The 19,216-nt window shown below is 43.0% G+C and overlaps 1 protein-coding gene across 1 annotated transcript; it reads left to right on the forward strand.

Annotated features, from left to right (window-relative positions):
• The first annotated feature begins 668 nt into the window (after nucleotides 1-668).
• On the forward strand, nucleotides 669-15,449 carry CD47 (CD47 molecule). The gene is made up of 10 exons (XM_010151903.1): nucleotides 669-1,014; nucleotides 2,370-2,417; nucleotides 4,426-4,515; nucleotides 5,766-5,867; nucleotides 6,258-6,350; nucleotides 6,921-7,016; nucleotides 8,788-8,880; nucleotides 10,575-10,606; nucleotides 12,890-12,914; nucleotides 15,391-15,449. The coding sequence occupies exons 1-10, from the start codon at nucleotides 777-779 to the stop codon at nucleotides 15,447-15,449; spliced, it is 876 nt and encodes a 291-aa protein (XP_010150205.1). The 5' UTR covers nucleotides 669-776.
• Nucleotides 15,450-19,216: the final 3,767 nt, after the last annotated feature.

The following is a 19,216-nucleotide window of genomic DNA, read 5'->3' on the forward strand; positions in this document are numbered from 1 at the left end:
TAATATATGGTATTAAAATATATGGTGCAACTCCTCCCGTCAGAAAGGAAAAGAGGGAGAATTTGCAAGAAACTATCTAAATGGGCATTTGGCTCCACCTTCAGAGATAAGAAGGAACAAATGTCCAGTCTTTGTTGACTAAGCAGCCCTGCCTGTCTTGGACAAGGATGAAGGCAGAATTTTTTTCCTCATGTAAATGAACTGCAAAGGATGCTTTCCTGGACCTGGTGCCTAGACCTGTGTGATCAGCAGCAAAAATCCGAGCATCAGTGGACAACCTGTGGTTACTGTTAGGTGTATGCTTTGCAGAACCCAGGCCTTAGTGCGTTATTTCTGCGTGCGGCATTTGGGGGGAGGTGTCCAAGTAAGTGGCAGCCCAAAGTTTTATTACTTTTCTTTACAGTTTATGATGGGTTATGCTATCTGTACATTACGTGGATGTGAGACTGGCTAGGTCTGTGTAGAGGGGCTGTGGTAGAATGGCAGTAATGTCTTTTTTTCCTTCTTTTGTTACTCCTTTAAAGCATGGTTTTCTTCTTGTGATTTCATGGGAGAGTTTGTTTTGTTTTCCCAAGCCACATGCTTTAATTGTTGTTTTGTTTTGGTTTTTTCCTCTTGTATATTAAGAAATAATTCTGTGTCAATCTTCATTTTTCTTTGTAGGTTCTGCCCAGTTGCTATTTAATGCGACAGATGTTGTTGAAAGAACTGTCTGTAATCAAACTGTCGTTTTACCTTGCAATGTGATTAATCTAAAGGAGAACAGTACAAAAGTCATGTTTGTTACGTGGAAAAAACAAGGAAAAATAATTTTTTCTTTTGATGGAGCAAAACAGGATTTTTTCAGAGACCCAGCGTTTTCATCAGCTAACTTAGTATCTCAGGCGGATTTACCCAAGGGTATTGCCTCTCTAATGCTGAACACTTCAGAAGCAGAAGTTGGAAATTACAGCTGTGAAGTGACAGAATCAAACAGAGAAGGAGAAACAAAAGTTGAACTTAGAGACCACTCAGGTGAGTTGCCTCCTGCCACTGTTAGAGAAGCTGTTGGGCGAGGAAACAGGCAAAATCTTACAGGAAAGAGAAAGATAATGAATGTGATGTTGTATTACTTTAAAGTGAAAGTGCAAAGAAGGAAACACCCAGGCCTTCTAACTTGAATGCAAATATGAGTTATTTTGGATAAAGTTATAAGGGAATGCTTCCGTGGGAAAGATCTGAACACATTTTTTTGTTGTATAATAACATCTGAAGATCACTTGTCTAACACAGTAAAATCTATGCCTTCCCATCTCTTTTGGAGTTGGTGATATTTTCAGCACCCTCATGTTAATGCATGACGTACCAAAAGAGATTCCTAGTATCTTTGTAGCACTGAGGTGTATACACCCATCACAGTGACTGCAGAGATCTTTTTTTGAAGGATTGCATCTTGCAATCTTTAGCTATTCTGGGAAAACTACAGGTAGAACTAATAGAAATTCTGTGTAAGAGCTCTGAAACTTGATCTAAGAGCATGCAGTCCTCCCATGAGTTTGAAAATGCTGCTCCTAGATGGTAGCGTGTTACGGGTGTCTAGCCTTAAATGTCGTCTTCAGAAGAGAATTTTTAAGAGAACGGTGACTAAGTGATGAGTTTCTCACTCCGTGAGCCGTTTACTCGTGTCTTGTGAGAGGCGGCTCGCGTGCGCGTCAGCTGGTGAACAGCGGAGTCTGCCGTACACGTGCAGTCTGCCCAGGGTTCTGCGGAGGGGACAGGTCGCTGGGCAGATGCGTGTGGTGCTCTCCCTTCTGCGCAGGAGACTTGCTCCTTGCTTCTGGAAAGTTCCTCAGAAGCACAGAGTATGTTACATACGTGTAGCCAACAGTCTTGCCCAGGCACTGTAGAATTATCCTGGGGTGTTTTTGCTATTCGTTTTTGCATTTGTCATTAAAATGCTCGGGCAGATGTTACTTGTGTCCTGCTGCAAACATCTGTGTAGTTCGCAGTTGGGTCTGATGATTGGGTTGACCATACACATTGCAAAACAGATGTGATCCTGCAGTGGATTGAGAGGGGCATAGCCGCTGAAAGTGCCCATGTTACGGAATCATTCCGGTTTTGGAACACTGCAAAAACAGGAAGAGCTATATGGGCAGTTTCCTTCCTTTTCTTGCAGCTTCTTCCTTACTCAATCGTTTTGGACTGTTGTAGCCATTCAGTGTTAAGCTCTAGAAGAGGAAACAAGGCTTGAGGGCGTAGTATAAGCAAGTCCCATTTGCAAATGTTACTGTTTTCTCTTTTTGTTTTTTGTATGTTTAGAATTTTAAAAACGATATAAAAACTACAAAGCAGGAAACTGATGTAATTTTTCTAATTTCATTTTCTAGTTGTCAGGTGCGGCGAGGAAATTACCCCAGCACCAGAGGATAAATGTGGTTAGTGAAGAATTTATAGCTGCGAGGTCACCTTAGGTTTGAGAGTATATGATAGAAAAATGTTAAAACTCAGTCTTACGTTTGAGGGTTTAGCTGGAGGTAAAACAGTCGCTTGTTCTCTCTCTTAAGTTCTTCCACATCGATTTTGTTTGTTTCTCGGTGTTCTGTAGAGACTCTTCACAAAAACATAGCAAGTGTTTTGAAAACGGTTAGTGAATAATGGAAATCCTCCACCTGTCTTCCCTCTGTCCTTTCTGAGCAATGAATTCATGCTGTCACGATCACTGTGTTCCAGTAGACGCTTTCACAGAGATACTCTTACACGAGCCCACTCTGTCTCACTTCTCGTGGTTCCTGGCCTCACGTAGGAAGTGGGTGGTAGAGTGAGAAAGACTTACATGCTACTGCCCTTTTCTTTGTGCACTCTTGATCAGTTATCTTCACAGGAGAGTGACCATAAAGCTTTCTTTCTCTTCTCTTTCCCCTCCTTCTCTCTTCTCTTTTCCTCCCTTCCCTCATCCGTTTCCTTTTTCTCTCCCCTCCCCCCTGCCACGTCTTGTTAGTTTGGAACTGACTTCCTTATACTGTCTTCCAAAATAATACTTCTCACTGGGAGTTTATTGCTGTGAAGCACCAGAGGAAGGGAGATGTACTACCAGGAAAATGTGTTCAGCCGTTTCTTACTCGCACGTTGCGTGTGCCGGCAGTACCGCAGGCAGTCCCGTACAGCAAGTGCTCTTGGCCTGACACTGGACCGTAAGCGGTTCCCTGTTGCATGCTGAAGTCCTAGCAGATACCAGGCTTCGTGGCTGCTTGCTTTTTATTTTTTCTATTTGTAATACCTGGTAGTGTCACCTGGAAATGCTGCAGAGGAAGTGAAGCTGCTTTTCAGTCTCTGCTTGCAGCTACATTCAGTTCCTTAGCAATTCCCGGCTACATTGAGCACCGTCGCAGGGATGTGCCCGTGCGATTTGGCTGTTCTAGAGAATGGCAGCTGTGCACTGAAGTTACTCTTCCATATTCCTCGCTTTTTTCTGAAAATGCAAGTGAAGCAAAAATCCTTCCTTTAAACAGTTAATTCAATTAGGCTTCTTTTGGCGATAAGGAACTGATATTTCTCCATTTCTCTGCCTTTAGTATATTCTGTGATTGCCTTGTCTTTATATTCCAACCACAGTATCTTCTTCTGTGACCCCGTGCAGGGGGAGAGGTAAGAGGGGAATTTGTGAATTTAAAACTGTCTTCAATGTATTTACTTGATATTGAGGGTTGTGACCCATTGCTGCTTAATTCCATGTTTCTGGAGCTGCAGATCCAGTTTTTAAATGTGGAGTGTAAGTACAAGGAGTGTGCATCTCAGTGAAGATTAGAAATTGCTTTGGAAGCAAGCATGCAGGCAGAGCAACGGTGGCGAGTATAATGTAAGAAATGGAGACTTTAGACTCCACCGAGTGAGTCTAAATGAAGTTATGGGCAGATATGCAAGAATCAACTGCATTTTCTAGTTCAGTGGAGATGTTTTCAGAATTTTGTGTTGGAAGGTGGCTTACACGGTCTTCCTGCACGAGTGACTGAACAGCCTAAGGTAGAATAAAACAGCTCAAGAAACAGCAAATTGGACTTTTCATATCTTGCCCAGCTACCCTGCTTAGCCTAAATACACCATTTTTCCAATCTACTGTGCTGTTTGTAGTTCCGCAAGCGAACTGGCTGGTACTGCCAGACAACAGCATGCATGTATCCTCTGCTGCAGAGGAGGTTAAGATCTCCAGCTTGGAAAATGTTAGGGTAGCTAGAAATACTGAAAGTAGACTGGCACACGCAAGAGCAGAGTGAAAAACATGTAGGCAGAAGTCACAGCTTTCTTAGCCTATTGTAACTCTTTAATGCTAACTATTACATACATTATTAAGCAAGCTAGAGCATAAGCTAAAAGGAGCAGTAAATGTAAAGCTAATAACCTCAGGTTTTGTTTTCTTCCTACCATTTTTCTTTGTTTATTCTCTAGGCTCATGGTTCATGCTCGTGGATACGGCTATCATCGTAGCGTTGCTGTTCTTAGTTACTATTTTGTGTTTGGTTCAGTTGTGTTTTATTGGTAAGTATTGACTCTTTCTTTCTTTGTGATTATTGGTTTGTCCTAAAATCACTTGCTTGCATAAAGGCAATGTGTAAGATGAAAGACTGTGCTTACATCTTTTAGATGTCCAGTAGAATTGGTCAAGGTAATAATACACAGAGAGGTGGTATGTCTGCTTTGTCACATAACATGGTGTTTGGTTTGCTCTGGAATCCTCTCCTGATTACCCACACTCTTACATATGTTCCTTTCTGGACTGTTTTGGCATCAATCAGCTAACACCACAACAGAGAACTCCTACACTGTTCTCAGTATAGTTTCCAATGAGCACTACTACCTACAGGCTTGGTCAGTAAGAGCACACCAGGCTCCATAGTCTTCCCTTTCAGCAAGCCTTGCGCTCTTTCAGGACACGCAACGTACATTTTTGTCGTCAAGCTAGGAAAAGGCTAGTCTGGCGTAGGATTTGCAGAGTTTGGATCCTTTGAACTGAAAAATACCCATGACCTTATGAAAAAGGGATGTGGTTTAAGGGCTTGAGTGTGGTGCCCCAGACGTGCAGTGTGGATGCAGGCCCAGTGTTTAAGGAGTCTGGCCTCAAGTCGGCTCTGGTTGCTTGGAGGCCAGGGGTTGCTTCCTGGGGTTAAGATTTTTAGCAGCTGTATGTCTTTGTAGGCAAAGGTCTGTGTTTAGAGCTCCTCTGCCACGTGGTGGTGTTTCTGCTGCCAGTAGTGCTGCAAGCAATGAGCTTTTTTTTTCTGCACGTGTGTGATTTTTGTGGGGTCTAATGGATAAGGCCTGCTGTCATTGGTTAGAACAAGGAAACTTTTCTTCACTGTTGGTTGACCATGACATTATTGAATCATTAGAAACAGAAACATGTTTCACTTTGTGGCCATAAAATCAATATTGGAGAAGAATGGTGCTCTCTTCTTACTAAATTTGTTCGTTGGTCTTAGCACTGGCTGAGGTGTAATTTAACACTGACATTATGATTTTAAGTGTTTTTAGAGGCAACACATTCGCCAGTGCCAGATATCCTTAAATGTTCTTTCTACACCGGAGTCCCATATTTATGCAGTGTAGAGTGTGCTTTATGTCCTAGTCTTGTAGATGGTTCCCTGTGGTGCAGTTTTTTACCTCAGTCTTTGGGTTTTTTTTCAGCCTTTCACCCTGTTTAGGGCAATATTCCTAATCATAAAATGTGTACTTTAGAGAATCTGTATGTCTGATTGTTTTCCTCTCTGTCTCTTTGTTTTGTCTTTAAGCATTAAAATATGAAATCGTATCTCAGAAGAAAATGGGCATTATTGCAGCAGGTGTCATCTTCACAATTGCTGCTGTTGTAGGCACTGTTCTTTTTGTCCAAGGTACGTATATTAAGATTGCCTTCTTAGTTTAAGGGCTTAAGACCATAAATGAATCTCTTACGTTCAGTAGTGTGGAAGTAAGTTAGTACTTACTATTAATTGCAAATTACTAATTTTAAAATGGAAAAGAAATTAATATAGAATAAACAGAAACACACTGTGGTTATCAGGTGCTCAGGTGATCATAGGGAGATACAGACTTCAAATATATTTGTTTTCTATCCTGCAACATGGGGTGAATATTAGGGGCTAGGAGTGACTTCTGGTGCTTCAGTGGGATTTTTTCTGGACTGTAAAAACTTGATGATACCAATGATCTACTTTCTTTGCTTTGTGCTTTATGCCGATCAAGGATTTCTGTTTTACTAATTTCCATACGTATGTTTGCAGAGGGCTATACTGCACAGAATCAGGCTGGTCTTGGCCTAATTGTAGTCCCTGCTGTGATTTTGGTACCGCTTCAATACTTCATGTTTGGAATTGGTGAGTATTTATGTATTCATTCGCTAGCTGAAGAACATACTGATAGAAAAACTGAGTCTTCTCCCCCTGCCCCCCCTGTCCTACATACTATTTCCATTTTTATAAATAGGTGCTACAATAGCGCTCTGGATTCCTGGACTTCCTGGTATTTCAAAACAAAACATTTAACCTGTGTTTTGTTTGGCCACATTCCTTCAGGGAAGAAGTATAAGTTACCTGCTTGAAAAATGAGATTTAGAGTAGGACATCTGAGTGATTCCTGCTCTTCCTTCCTGGGTCGTGGAACTGGGATGAGTAACTCACTCTTAGAATGCATGTTCATTTTTTTCTACTTGTGGTTCATTTATAGTTTTGCTTACATATACATACGGGTTTTTATGCGTGTGTGTATACTTACACAAACCCTGAGTGACTTGCAGCGACTCGTGAGTTTTGTTAACACACTAGTTGAGGGAGCTTGGGATTTAGGAGAATCTGATTGCCAGCTTTATGTGAATGATCTACTTTTTGTGCCTCTGTAGTTAAAACTGTAAAAATGTGTAATTTTGCTTTTCTCTTTGTCTTTCCCAGTTTTTGACACTCTACCGCAAGTAACATTAGCCCTGATAGGCTTGCAAGTTCTTGGTTACGTAATTGCTGTGGTCGGTTTTGCACTGTGCGTCTCAGGTAAGCAATCTGTCTTTGGTAAAAGCGTCATTTTTCTTTCATCTGTACCTGACGTTTCTTTTATCTGTAACACTAAAATACTCTGAAAATGGCTTCACTACATAGAGTGTTAGCAACTTCAGTAAATGTACTTTAGGACTGCAGTGCTAATGCTCTTTTATCCAGTGGAAGGATAGCCCAAAGGTGGTGTTACATATATCGGGTTCATTAGTAGAACTATATCCAGCATGCCTGCGTTCTGTGAGCAGTTCCTTTAAAATAAAAAGGTTTATTGTCTTCATTTTGCAACAGTTAGTGCCCTAAAGAGTCGCCTAAACCCGGCGTTGACCTTTATTACTGCTATTGTTATCAAGGCCTAGGGTATTGAGAAACTAGGGTCATGATAATTTTCTCATGTTCAGTGAATAAATCAGAAATTCCTTGTTAAATAACTGAGTCACTGAGAACCAGTACCATTGAAACAGCTGAAGAAAGCCAATGCAGAGCCAGTAACCTTGGAAGCGTTCTTGGACTGTTTCAAGTCTGGCTGTGGCTGACATTCTGTTTCAGGACTGGAAAACAGTCCCTGTCATAAAGGAACATCAGCTAAACACCAAACACGGTGATACCACTTTTCCCTGCCTCTAAGCCACCTGTAGTTGCTTGCCTGCCTTCCCCTCTGGCCACCAGAAATCCCAACAGCAGAGAAAAGGATGAATTTGGGACTAGGCATCCTTGGCAGTGTATTTAGTAGTAGACTACATACCTGTGTTCATTGGAAGCACTTTATACCCCGGATTTGTGGTTTTGTAGAAACATTCTTCATTTTAATCATTCATTTGGTTGGAGATTTAAGAAAAGCTACTTCTCCTTAAGGTGGTTTCTAAAGGTTTGTCTAATCGGGGTGAAGTGATAGACCTTTCAGTGGAGCTGTGATTTGAGTTTTATGCTTATTGTTTAGTATTTACAGAATTATTTGTAAGTTGACAACCTGCGTGTTGTCAACTGTAACAGTAAAATAAACTGCTGTGAGATTTCTGGTAAAGCATTAATCCTTTAGAGTAATACAGAATGGAGGGAGTGTTGGTTTATTCTGCTGTCAGATGGAAAGTCCCTGGTTTTTCAGAGTGACCTTCTCACAGATCATGTCAGGCAGGTGTTATTGTGTCTCTGGAAGTGTAGCTCAGTGACACTTACGTGTCAGCAGAAATAGCTCATTGTAGGTTGAGCTCACAGATGGTTGCAGTGACTTCAGGCCCCTGGAAACAAGGATCAGAGAACAAGGAGTTTCTGTCGTGAACAATGGTTAGGTTCTAATAGCCTCTTCCTGCTTGTGATAGGCCCATAAACATGGAGCTTCCTGTTACCTGCGGTAGATTTGCCTCAGAACTGCCCCCATGTTCTGCCCTTTCTCCCCTTTTGTACCCTGTTTGATCAGTAACAGCACTGTATTCTGTAGTCTAAGGACGTTGCAGTTCAGAACATTGGGGATTGAAGAAGGAAGTTTTAAGTGTAAAGTACAGATGATAGAAGAATGTGGGCAGTTGCAGTGAGTGACAGAATAGCTAAGCTGGAGTAGAGCAGTACGGCCAAGCAGGACTGAAATGCCTCTGAGCCATTTGTGTACACAGAAAAAGGAACATACAGAAGTAGTTCTGGGATGGCTTTGAAAGAGAAATTAATCACATCTGGTTTTGTCAGGCTTATTAATTCTAGTATTCAGTTATATTTTAAAAAATTGTGGTTTTACTTGTGTCAGATGATACAGTTTCTTGTATTGTGTTTTCAACAGCCTGTCCTCCGCTACATGGGTCTGTTCTGATTGCTGGCTTAGCTATTATGGCCATTTCAAATTTGCTTAGTCTGGTTTACGTGTTTATTATGGGTAAGTAGCACCTAATAGTTTGCCATATATGTATATATACATATATTAGCACTTAAAACCCTGCTCTTCTGAATATTTTTCTATTGTACTTTTGAGTGTTAGACATTTGAACATAAGGTGTGATTTCACAATTACGCATTTTATAAAAATGACTGAAAAATTGTATGTATTGGCTTGGTTTCATAGAGACTGTGGGGAATCTTCAGTAAAGAAATGTACAGCTTATCATAAACTCTCTTGAGAACAACACGGGTTTCTTCAGTGAGAGTGTTTCCACTGTAGGACAGATGTTGCTGTTTAAGCTCTGTATTTGCACAGTTGTCTTGCTGAAGCTTAGAACGAGGAGAGCAAAAGGATTTTGAGGATTCTATAGAGTGAGTTTTGGGAGGGTGCAGACAAAAGCTTATCGGAATATGAATTTAAAGAAGCAAAATCTGCCTAGCGATTTTTCACAGAGCTGCTTGACTGCACATCTTTCATTCTGGTGAATCCTATTTTTTTTTTTTTCTTACATCTAACTTTAAAAGCCAGGAGCAAAGAACAGCAATACTTTGTTTCAGAAACTTGTCTGTTCACCAGATCTCAAAAGACGAGAGATTTAAAGGTATGAAAGCCAGTCAGGCCTGCTAAATAAACAAAAAAACCACAGCAGTGCTGTGTGATTGGACTGTGGTGCAGACATTTCTAAGCTGGCACATCCCAGCATGACAATAGGTGCACTTTGCAGCTTGGGTGTGAGAAGGGGGTGACTTTGTTTCTAGCTGTGCATGAAGGCTCTTCAGACAGCGTGTTAGTTTGGAGCAGAACCGTGCAGTTGAGAATATATTGCTTCCAGATCGAAGCTGATGCATGTACAGTCAGCGCAGTCCCTAGTCTGCACCGAGCCGCGCGGTCTCCCAGGTTTAGGATGTGCACACCATGTCTGGGCATGGTCAGAAGATAAACCCTGAGACAGGGAGGAGGATTTCTAGTAAAGAAGGAATGAGGTGGTGAGGCACTGGAACAGGTTGCCCAGAGAAGCTGTGGATGCCCCATCCCTGGAAGTGTTCAAGGCCAGGCTGGATGAGGCTTTGAGCAACCTGGTCTAGTGGAAGGTGTCCCTGCCCATGGCAGGGGGGTTGGAACTAGATGATCTTTAAGGTCCCTTCCAACCCTAACCATTCTATGATTCCATGATTCTATAAGGCAGAATGCCTAGTATTTGGTATGTGAGAGTGTTGAAGATGAGTCAGAAATGTGATAGAGGTGAAGCAACCCTTTTAACAAGGATAAAAATACCTTTTATTGACTTTGGACTACTGGCATGTAAGACTTTGCTGTGTGCTAATCATCTGCATAAATACTGCATTTGTAATTTGATTATGCTGACTGAAGAAGTCAGATGTGACTGTTGGGGTAGGTTCCACCACACCAAAGTACGCACAAAGAAGAGTGTGTAGCATAATTCATTTTTAGAGCTGAATGCATAAGTGAGACAGTTCAGACTGTACGTGATAAGAGTATTCGGTGCCTAAACAGGGGAGTGCTTAGAGGCCTTAAGAATTTGCAGATCATTGTATTGAGTAATCTTGGATAGGGGAAGCTTCAATTTTGTGTGCTCCTGCTCTGTTCCAAGTTTTATCAGTAGACATGTTTATTTGGTTGATCGTGACATTTATTCATCTGCCAAGTCACTGTTTTTGTAATCCTTTTAGGTTCCAGAATGAAAGATCATCCTCGTCCAGGGGTAAGCTTAAAATTAATAAATTTGGGGTGACTAGATGGCTCAGGGGATTGTAGTGAGATACTGAACCTTTCTTCACTAGCTCGAATTCAGACCAGGTTGGTAGCAAGCACAAGTTCTGGCTGTGTAACAGATGTCTAATGTTGAGTGAGTTGGTGGTCTTCATTGTCCCCATTGAGTGTGTCTATAGTACTGTAATTACCACCCCTGCCTACCAGCTGCTCCGACTGTTGTGCCCAAGCGGAGTTTCAGGGGCTGTCACACGAAGGTGGGGGGTGTCAAGGGAAGTTTGGTGTTTTACAGTGTGGTTTTTCACACCCATTTATGCTTTTGCTCACCCAGATGTGTGCAGAATGCTGTGGGATCTTTGTATCTAGGTGGCTTGTAACAAAGACTGAGGGCTTTTTTCCCCCCTTGGTCTGTAACACCAGAACCTGCAATATTCTCTTGAATTCCCAGCTGCATGGGTGCTATGGCCTTGATCTTTTTTTTTCTTATTTTCCTGTAATGCCCCTTAATTTGATGAGATCGTCTGAAATCGGAGTGTCTGTCTTTAGGTCACACAGAACAAATGGAAAAGCACTTGTGTTTTTTTTTTTAAAAGGTTTTTCAGTCAGGTTTTCTTTACTTCTAGAGTAATCATTCTGAAAGCAGTAACTTTCACAGACTCAGGCAGTGCTTTCTAGTGATCCGTGAATGGGGACTGCCTGATTTCTGGAGTTTTGTGGGAGCAAGTGAAGAGGCACAGCTATAAAACACCAGTAAAGTTTCCCTGTGGCAGGAGAGCATGGCAGACCAAGTCATCCCATTTCTTGGCTGTCAGCCGACATCTGGGACACGTTTCCAGGTCTCCCCTTCAGCCTACAGCCTGAGACTGGGCTGCTAACAGCGGGGCAGGAGAGCTGACAGCACTCAGGATGACTGGGTTGGGATTTTTTTTCCTTGGCTTTCTCTCATTTTACTTTCATTTTAAGGAATAGTTGTTCAGAGGGTTGGTCCCGTGGACCACTTACGGAAGGAATGAGTGCACGGAGTTTAAGATAAAGAGGAGTTCACAAAGTTCATTCATCATGTTCTAAAAATGAGCTGGGCAGAGTGTTACAGATACGCGTCTTCAAAACGCAGTCTTGCCTCTGTCTAACTTGCTCGTGCTCACTTGCAGAACAGACGCAAACAGGCAAGAGATTGTTTATTTATTTATTTAAAACTTCGGTTTTGGCTGTAAATAAGCCTTGAAATGGAAACCAACATGGCTAAATTAACATCCCGTGTGGAATTCCGTTCTCTGTGAGCCGCTCTGCTCACGAGGTGGTTCCGCGCTGCAGCGAGGATCTGACAGATAAACAGCCAGAGCGCCGTGTTGGTGAGCACCGTGGCACTCGGAACTGCAGGCACAACTGAAGTCCACAGAAATATTTAAAGCTTAGAGGCCGCTGGAAATCTCAGCCACTCAAACCAGGGTTTTTTACAGCTGAAGTCAGTGGGAGGTCAGATACAGGGGAATTCGAGTGACAGTAATTTGTGCCCATGAACTTACGGAAGTTACGGAAAGACCTAGCGGGAAATCCAAGCGTTGCTCGTTCCCATCGAGGGCTCTTCGGCGTGAGTTGCTGCACTGTGAGGCACTAATTAGGTGTGAAGTCATTCTGAAAATACAGTTTGATTCTGTGTGATCTAAACACTGTGGAAAAATTAACATTGGTGAAGTGCTTAACGCTGACGCTGAGGCACACTTACAGAAGGATGGTTGATATTTTCTCGAGTCTGTGAGGGGAAAGGTGCGTATTTCGAAGTCTGCCATCCTAACCAATTACTGATACTTATTTGTTTTTATCATCTGAATGTGTTGTTTCTGATGGTTGTCTACTAGACTGAATGCACAGCTGTGGTGCATTTCCTTTTGTAAGGAGATGACACTTGGCTGCTTGGCTACTGTTGTTTTGTTTTTTTAGTCACGGTGCTTTATTCCTTACCATGGATCAAATAGCAAATAATCAGGTTTTAGAGCTTAAAAGTAATATCTGCATGCCTTTTGCTGCCACCTAGAGGTGTTTTTTCGGGGGAAAAACTTACAATGGGGGAAAAATAATCTGGAGAATGCGGTTACTGATTGACTGAACTTCTTTTTTCAAAACTCCAGTCATTAATTTTATTAACATTCAGCTTTCTTCATTTTTGTAGAATCACTACTTACTGTATATGTCAATTAGAGTAATTTAACTGTGGCGAGCCAAAAGTAAACATGAAGGCTTTTTATACATATATATATTTTTAAATGTTTTGCAGAAAGCTGTAGAAGAACCACTAAATGGTAGGTGATATTCAAGGCTTATCTTCTCATTAAGGGATTAATTACGGAGACATGTCCAAAAGATAATCGTAGCTCCAAGTGCAGCGGCACTGAGATGCAGATCGGTATGTCAGCTCATGTGGCTGTGAGCCAGGAGGGGCTTGAGCTCTCTCTGAAGCTACACCTGCAGCTCCAGACCGCCTGTTCTCTGCTTCTGCGCTTGCCAGCCAGTGGCATTGTGTAACCGTTGTAGGGCAAATCTGGTGCCTCTCGAGCCTATATCCACCCTCTTGGCCTTGCAAAAAGTCCAACCTTAAAGAGGAAAAGAGGGGGCAGGTCTTGAAAGCTGATGTTAATTCTTGCTCCTGAGCATTTATCTTGGTGAAATACTTATGATTTTAGCAAAATCTATCCTTGTCGCTCTTACTCTTTTAATATTTCTTTGGGTTGGAGTAGCTGCCATGGTGTTGGGCTGCTCTGATAGCGCTTAAGATGGGGGTAATTTGCTGTGAGAAAGGGATGACTCTGAATTCATTCTTTTAACTTTTTTTTTTTGCTATTCTGTTCACTAATTGGCATGCTGAGTAGTAGCAAGTTCTAACTCAAACTTTAGAATTAACCTGAATATTAATTATGAATCATTTCTTGCTGTTTGACTCATTACTAATCCATTTGCTTGGCTTTTAAAGATGCAAAAGGAGTGATGTTAGAATGATGGTAAGTCCAAATATATCTCCAGGTATTTTAATTAATGTGTTTTTGGGGATTTTGATGTTTGGAGTTACTTAGTGCTAATATGATGAAACTTGGAAGACGGGCTTCTGTGCAGGTGCTGTTCTTCCTCAAATGATGTATGATTGAGAAGAAAGCATATTTTCTGTATGGTGCATGGGGTAGGACTGTGTATTTCTGAAAGTGAGGAGGATAAGTCAGTGAGGAAATATTAAATAGTACAGTTCTGATCAAATGTGGAGGTCAATTAGTTTGTGTGCCTCCTTTATAATAATACAGCATTTAAGATGCAAGGACTGTTTCCTTGGTGGTGGGTTGTTGTATTTGTTTCTTGGGTGGTTCTTTTTTGTTGTTAATGTAAGTAATCCTTCTTTACGTATTTAATTGGTGAACTCCCATGGGAGTTCACAGGAAAGGGGTTTAAAAGTAGGCTTTCTCTCCCCCTCTACCTCTTTAGATGTTATTTAAATTCTCTGGGTTTTGTTAGATTGGTCAGATTCCAATCAGATTTCACTCAATTTACTCTATTTCAGGGTCATTTAGTAGTGTTTAAAAACAAACAACCGAAACACATCTTAATTTTTATCAAGAACTGCTTGAATAACTTCAGCCTGTTTTTGACAAACCTGAATTTTGCACTTTAAAGGTGCACTGTGGCCTCTGCCTGTTGGGTTACGCTTGATGGTTTAAAGATCTGCCAGAGAGGGCAAACGGAGACGGTTGTTGCACTGTCCTGGCATAACTTAAGATTTCTTCTGATTTGAAATGCCCTCAATGCTGGGATTAGTCTTTTTTGATTTTATGACTGCTTGTAAGATTGCGACATCAACTACATGTAAATAGACTCCCAATTTACAGTAAGGCACGAAACGTAGTAACTTGGCCCAAAAGTCTGAAACTGGTTCCCAAAGTGGGTAGCCGAGTTTGCAAAGATTCTTGGTTCCTGCAGCTCATATCCATCAGAAGAGTAACAGTTTGCCTGGCCAGATTATAGAGATCTTAAAATCTAAGCTCTCATTGAAAAACTTAAAATTTAGATTAGATGCTCAGGTTTGAAAATGAAAAGTCTTTCACTGATACTTTTCTGTTCAGAAGCTGTGCTTCCTTTTCATGGGAGTAGGATAAAAGAGCACTTGTTGATGCTATTGGTACTTCTGTTTTTTTTCCTGGAAGCTGAGTGAGCTTCCAGGAAATATGAGGTATCACTAGGGCCTGAGCCTTCCATGAGGTATCACTAGGGCCTGAGCCTGGTACACCTGCATCAAATGACATTTTACTAGTCAGGATAAAGAGTAAGGTCACTCCAAATCTCTTAATTGACTTGAAATATTTTTATATCGTGCAACTTCTAGAAGGCATGAGTTGACATAGTGACAGTAAATGGGATACTGAAACTGAATTAGGTTGGACATCAGGAAGGAATTCTTCATGGAGAGGGTGGTGAGGCACTGGCACAGGTTGCCCAGAGAAGCTGTGGATGCCCCATCCCTGGAAGTGTTCAAGGCCAGGCTGGATGAGGCTTTGAGCAACCTGGTCTAGTGGAAGGCGTCCCTGCCCATGGCAGGGGGGTTGGAACTAGATGCTCTTTAAGGTCCCTTCCAACCCTAACCATTCTGTGATTTGATGATTCTTTTCCAATATTTGAGTGCTGAGTGTGCTTTCAAAGTCTGAAATAAAAAGAAGACTTTTTAAAGCTGGAACTTGAGTAGGCAGCACAGAATGTCGCTGCTCTTCCCAAACAATATCTGTTTGTTTTAATTCCCAGAGCTGCCAAGCAATGTGATACGTGAAAAGTACACCGTTCTTGATACACCGTGGCCTTGAAGATGCACTACTCAAAGAGAAGAAATTCAGGAAACTAGTTGTTTTGCATGTGTGGCAAAAGTGCTTTTTGATATAAAATGATGTAATTTTATAGTCACAGCAGCTGTAGCGAGGAACGTGTGTGTTTGCCCACACGTGATCTTTCTTTTATTTTGTTCTGGTGTATTTGGTATGGTTGAAGGTGAGAACATGAAAAGCACTGTTTGCCCACTCAGGGGTCTCCCTGCAGTAATCCTTAGTGGTATTATTTTCAAAAGCTGTCACTAGAAACGGCTTTGGTAACGGGCCTGCTCAGCCCAAAGACTGCAGTACCATTTAGACTATTGTTTTCTGTATTTGTGTGCATGGGCAAGGTATGGCCGTGTGTCTACCATACAGGCAGGAAGTAGAGATTGTACAAATACATCTTCCCTGACATTCAGCAAGATTTCTATTAAAAAAGAAATAAAATGCTTCTACACAAAGTTGCATAAGTACAGAGTTTACTCCTGGGTCTCCTTTTTCCACGGGACAGTGGTATTCCTCTCTATGGACAGTAGTTGTGGACACTCTGGTGGCTGGTACTTTAGTCCAGTGAGAGAGTTCTCCGTGCCTCTTCTGTCGTCTTTGATAAGAAACTGCTCAGCTGTTTGAGCCTAATTCAGCACTGGAATTATGGAGCACAGCAGCTAGTACTTTCCATGCGGAACGTGGCTCTCGTGTGTGTTCATGTTTTGTGGTGTGTGGTACCAGAAGCAATTCCAGGCTTTCTTAACTCGGTGGATTTGTAAAAGTCATTTGATGCTTCATAAAACCAGGAATTGTCCTATTTAGCATATTTGATGGAGTTTTAAAATCTGTTTTCCCGAATGGAAAAAGGAGCCATTTCATTTCTGACCCAAGTTTGTGACGGTGCCGTTGTATCACAAGTACCTGCAGCAGAGAGCGTGTAGGAGGAGCTGATGAGAAGTGAGGGGGCTCGCTTGATGTATATACGTAAGCAGTACAGGTGAAAATCAGTTTCCTAGGACTTGACATTCCATGAGATTTTACCACGTTTTACAGCTGTTCTGAGAGTTCTTCCAATATAGTTGGCTTCTCCTGGACCTTATGTGTACTTTGCAGAAGGCTTTGTGCCGTCTCCTATTCATACAGAGGTAATGAATTTCAAAGGCACGCACGGTTTTCTCCTCACAGTTTAAGACTTTGCTTGGAAAGCTGTTGCCAAACAGCAGTGTAATAAAGATCCGTGTGCTTAACGAGCCCGAGAAATTCGGCACCTCTCACAGTTCGGTGTTAGAAGCTGAGGTTCGTATCCATGTTGCGGGTGCGAGTTGCAGAGACTCGGGTCCTGGCACGTTGAGGTCCAAGCCGTGATGCAGACACCTGGTATCCAGAATTCAGCACCGTAAAATGGAGGGATCTGATTTTACGGGATTTACTCCGGCGAGCAGCCCTCTTGCTAGGGACGCAGAATTGAACTGCTTAAAGCCACCCGTGGGCCAGCCCTCACTTAAGAAGCACCTGTGGTTTACCCTTACTGCCAGCCTCAGGTCTGTCAGTGGGAGTATTCGTAGAAGGTTTGGGGTCCTGTCTATGAATGTCTTGATAAGAGGTTTTTTCCCATGATGGCAGCAGTCTCCGCCTGAAGATGGGAGGTTACTCTCCATTAACAATTCAGCGTGAGAATTCACCCGATGAAGTATTGCGCAGAGTTCGTAGCCAGGGATTCCCTCTGGCAGGTTGAGCAGTTGAGGAATAAAACCCAAACCAACCAGATTTCTGTTGAGGTATTCTGCCTTACGAAAACCGTTCTGTATAATAGCTTCATGTCAACTTCTGTGAAGCCAACTGCAGTAGAACCCGTTTGTGTCGCCGTGGGCTGAGGCCGAGCTCGTACCAGATGTTGCCGAGAGGCGAGGAGCTCGGCGGCCACGCACGGGCCGCAGGATTGATTGCCCTACACGTGGGAGAAACCCACCATCCTGTTGTTAAGGGCTCTGCTCCGGATTTCTTCCGGGCACAGATTTAAAAGCGAGAGGTTAAAAAGGCATCGATACACCTGGCAGCCCTTTCCCACCAGTAGTTTTAAACCAAAGTTGTTCATAACTGTATGCTTCCACTTGTGTGCGTACGTATGTGTGTACATATAAATATATAGACATTTTAAATAGATGGATCTATAGTCTTTACCCAAGAAAATGTTTTTATTTATGAAACATGAAAATTTTGTAAATATTGTGCTAATATACTTAAAAAATAAAGTCATTTTAAGTTGTTTTTGTGAGAGATTTTCTTACTGCTGTCGTACTGAAGTTGTGTAACAGCTTCTCTAAATCCATCACTGCAGCTGCTCCTCTCCCTGCCTTTGCACCCTCCCTCCCCCCATACTGCTTACTGGATATACAGGAATGGTCTCAGTGCTGCTTGGGTGCTGGAAGTGGTTGTGGTCGGGAGATGGTTGCGAGCTTATTGGTGGCTGCGCGTGCTGAGGTGCTCCAGCGTGACCTCACGCACAGCCACTGATGCTTCAGGGCGTACTTACCCGCAGATGCTTGGAGGTGTGCCTGCTCCAGCAGGGACTGACCCTTGGGACACGGCCCCGTCAGAGGTACCTGCTGCGGCACAGGCGTAGCCACGGCCGCAGACACTGTGGGGTGTCCTGCTCCCACGTGAAATCCTCCACGGGTGACAGTCCCTTCGACTGCAGTTCCAGCCTGTCCAGTACGGTGGCACAGAAACAGCAGCGATGCCCTGGCTACCTGCCAGTCCAGGTGCTGTTACCAGAATGTTCCCAGGTCAGATGATGGGCGGCACAGCCAGCAGCGAGAGCAAAAAGCAGCCACGGACGAGCACTCCGCTCTGATACACAGGCAGGCATGCCCCGTGGCACGCACCAGAGCCTGGCTATTGGTAGTGAAGCAGCAGTATTGGCCATCAGTTGGGTTTAGCATGTTCCAGTGAAACCTGTTGTTATCTTGGAGCCCCACGCTAGACACCAAAAAGAACTGTTGTGGTTGAACTGGCAGCTAAGCACCACGCAACTGCTCACTGCCCCCCAGTGGGATGGGGGAGAGAATCGGAAGGGTAAAAGGGTGAAAACTCATGGGTTGAGATAAAGACAGTTTAGTAGGTAAAGCAAAACAAGGAATTCACTGCTTCCCATCGGCAGGCAGGGGTTCAGCTGTCTCCAGGAAAGCTGGGCTCCAGCATGTGTAACGGTGACTTGGGAAGAAGAATGCCGTCACTCTGAATGTTCCCCCCTTCCTTCTTCCCCCAGCTGTGTATGTTGAGCATGATGATGCCCTGTGGTCTGGAATATCCTTTTGCTCAGCTGGAGTCAGCTGTCCTGGCTGTGTCCCCTCCCAGCTTCTTGTGCACCCCCAGTCTACCAGCCCACTCACTGAGGGGGTGGGGCAAGAGGCAGAAAAGGCCTTGACTCCGTGCAAGCACTGCTCAGCAGTGACTAAAACATCCCTGTGTTACTGACGCTCTTTCCAGCACAAATCCAAAGCACAGCCTTATACCAGCTACTGTGAAAAAAATAAACTCTATCCCAGCCAAAACCAGCACAGAGATCTTGGTGTTTCTCTTTAAAAAGGCCATCCAGTTGCGGAAGTAAGTATGTCCAACCATCAAATGTCACCTGAACATAGTGTGGGAGGAAACAGGAGCTGAGTAAGAAGCTCCTAGTGTAACTTCAGAAGCGCTGCAGAGCACTGCATGCTTCCAGTCAGTCTTTGCAACGCTGACGTGACATTCCTGTGACAAGATAATTCCTTGTGTTC

The sequence above is a fragment of the Eurypyga helias genome, unplaced genomic scaffold, assembly GCF_000690775.1.
Source record: "Eurypyga helias isolate BGI_N326 unplaced genomic scaffold, ASM69077v1 scaffold22385, whole genome shotgun sequence".
Classification (NCBI taxonomy): Eukaryota; Metazoa; Chordata; class Aves; order Eurypygiformes; family Eurypygidae; genus Eurypyga; species Eurypyga helias.

Bases quoted from the DNA above. Each gene is read 5' to 3' on its own strand.
- CD47 (XM_010151903.1), top strand. From the start codon at position 777: ATGTTTGTTACGTGGAAAAAACAAGGAAAAATAATTTTTTCTTTTGAT. The intron at 6,351-6,920 runs GTGAGTATTTAT...TGTCTTTCCCAG, and splicing joins ATACTTCATGTTTGGAATTG to TTTTTGACACTCTACCGCAA. The intron at 12,915-15,390 runs GTAGGTGATATT...TTTAATTCCCAG, and splicing joins TGTAGAAGAACCACTAAATG to AGCTGCCAAGCAATGTGATA.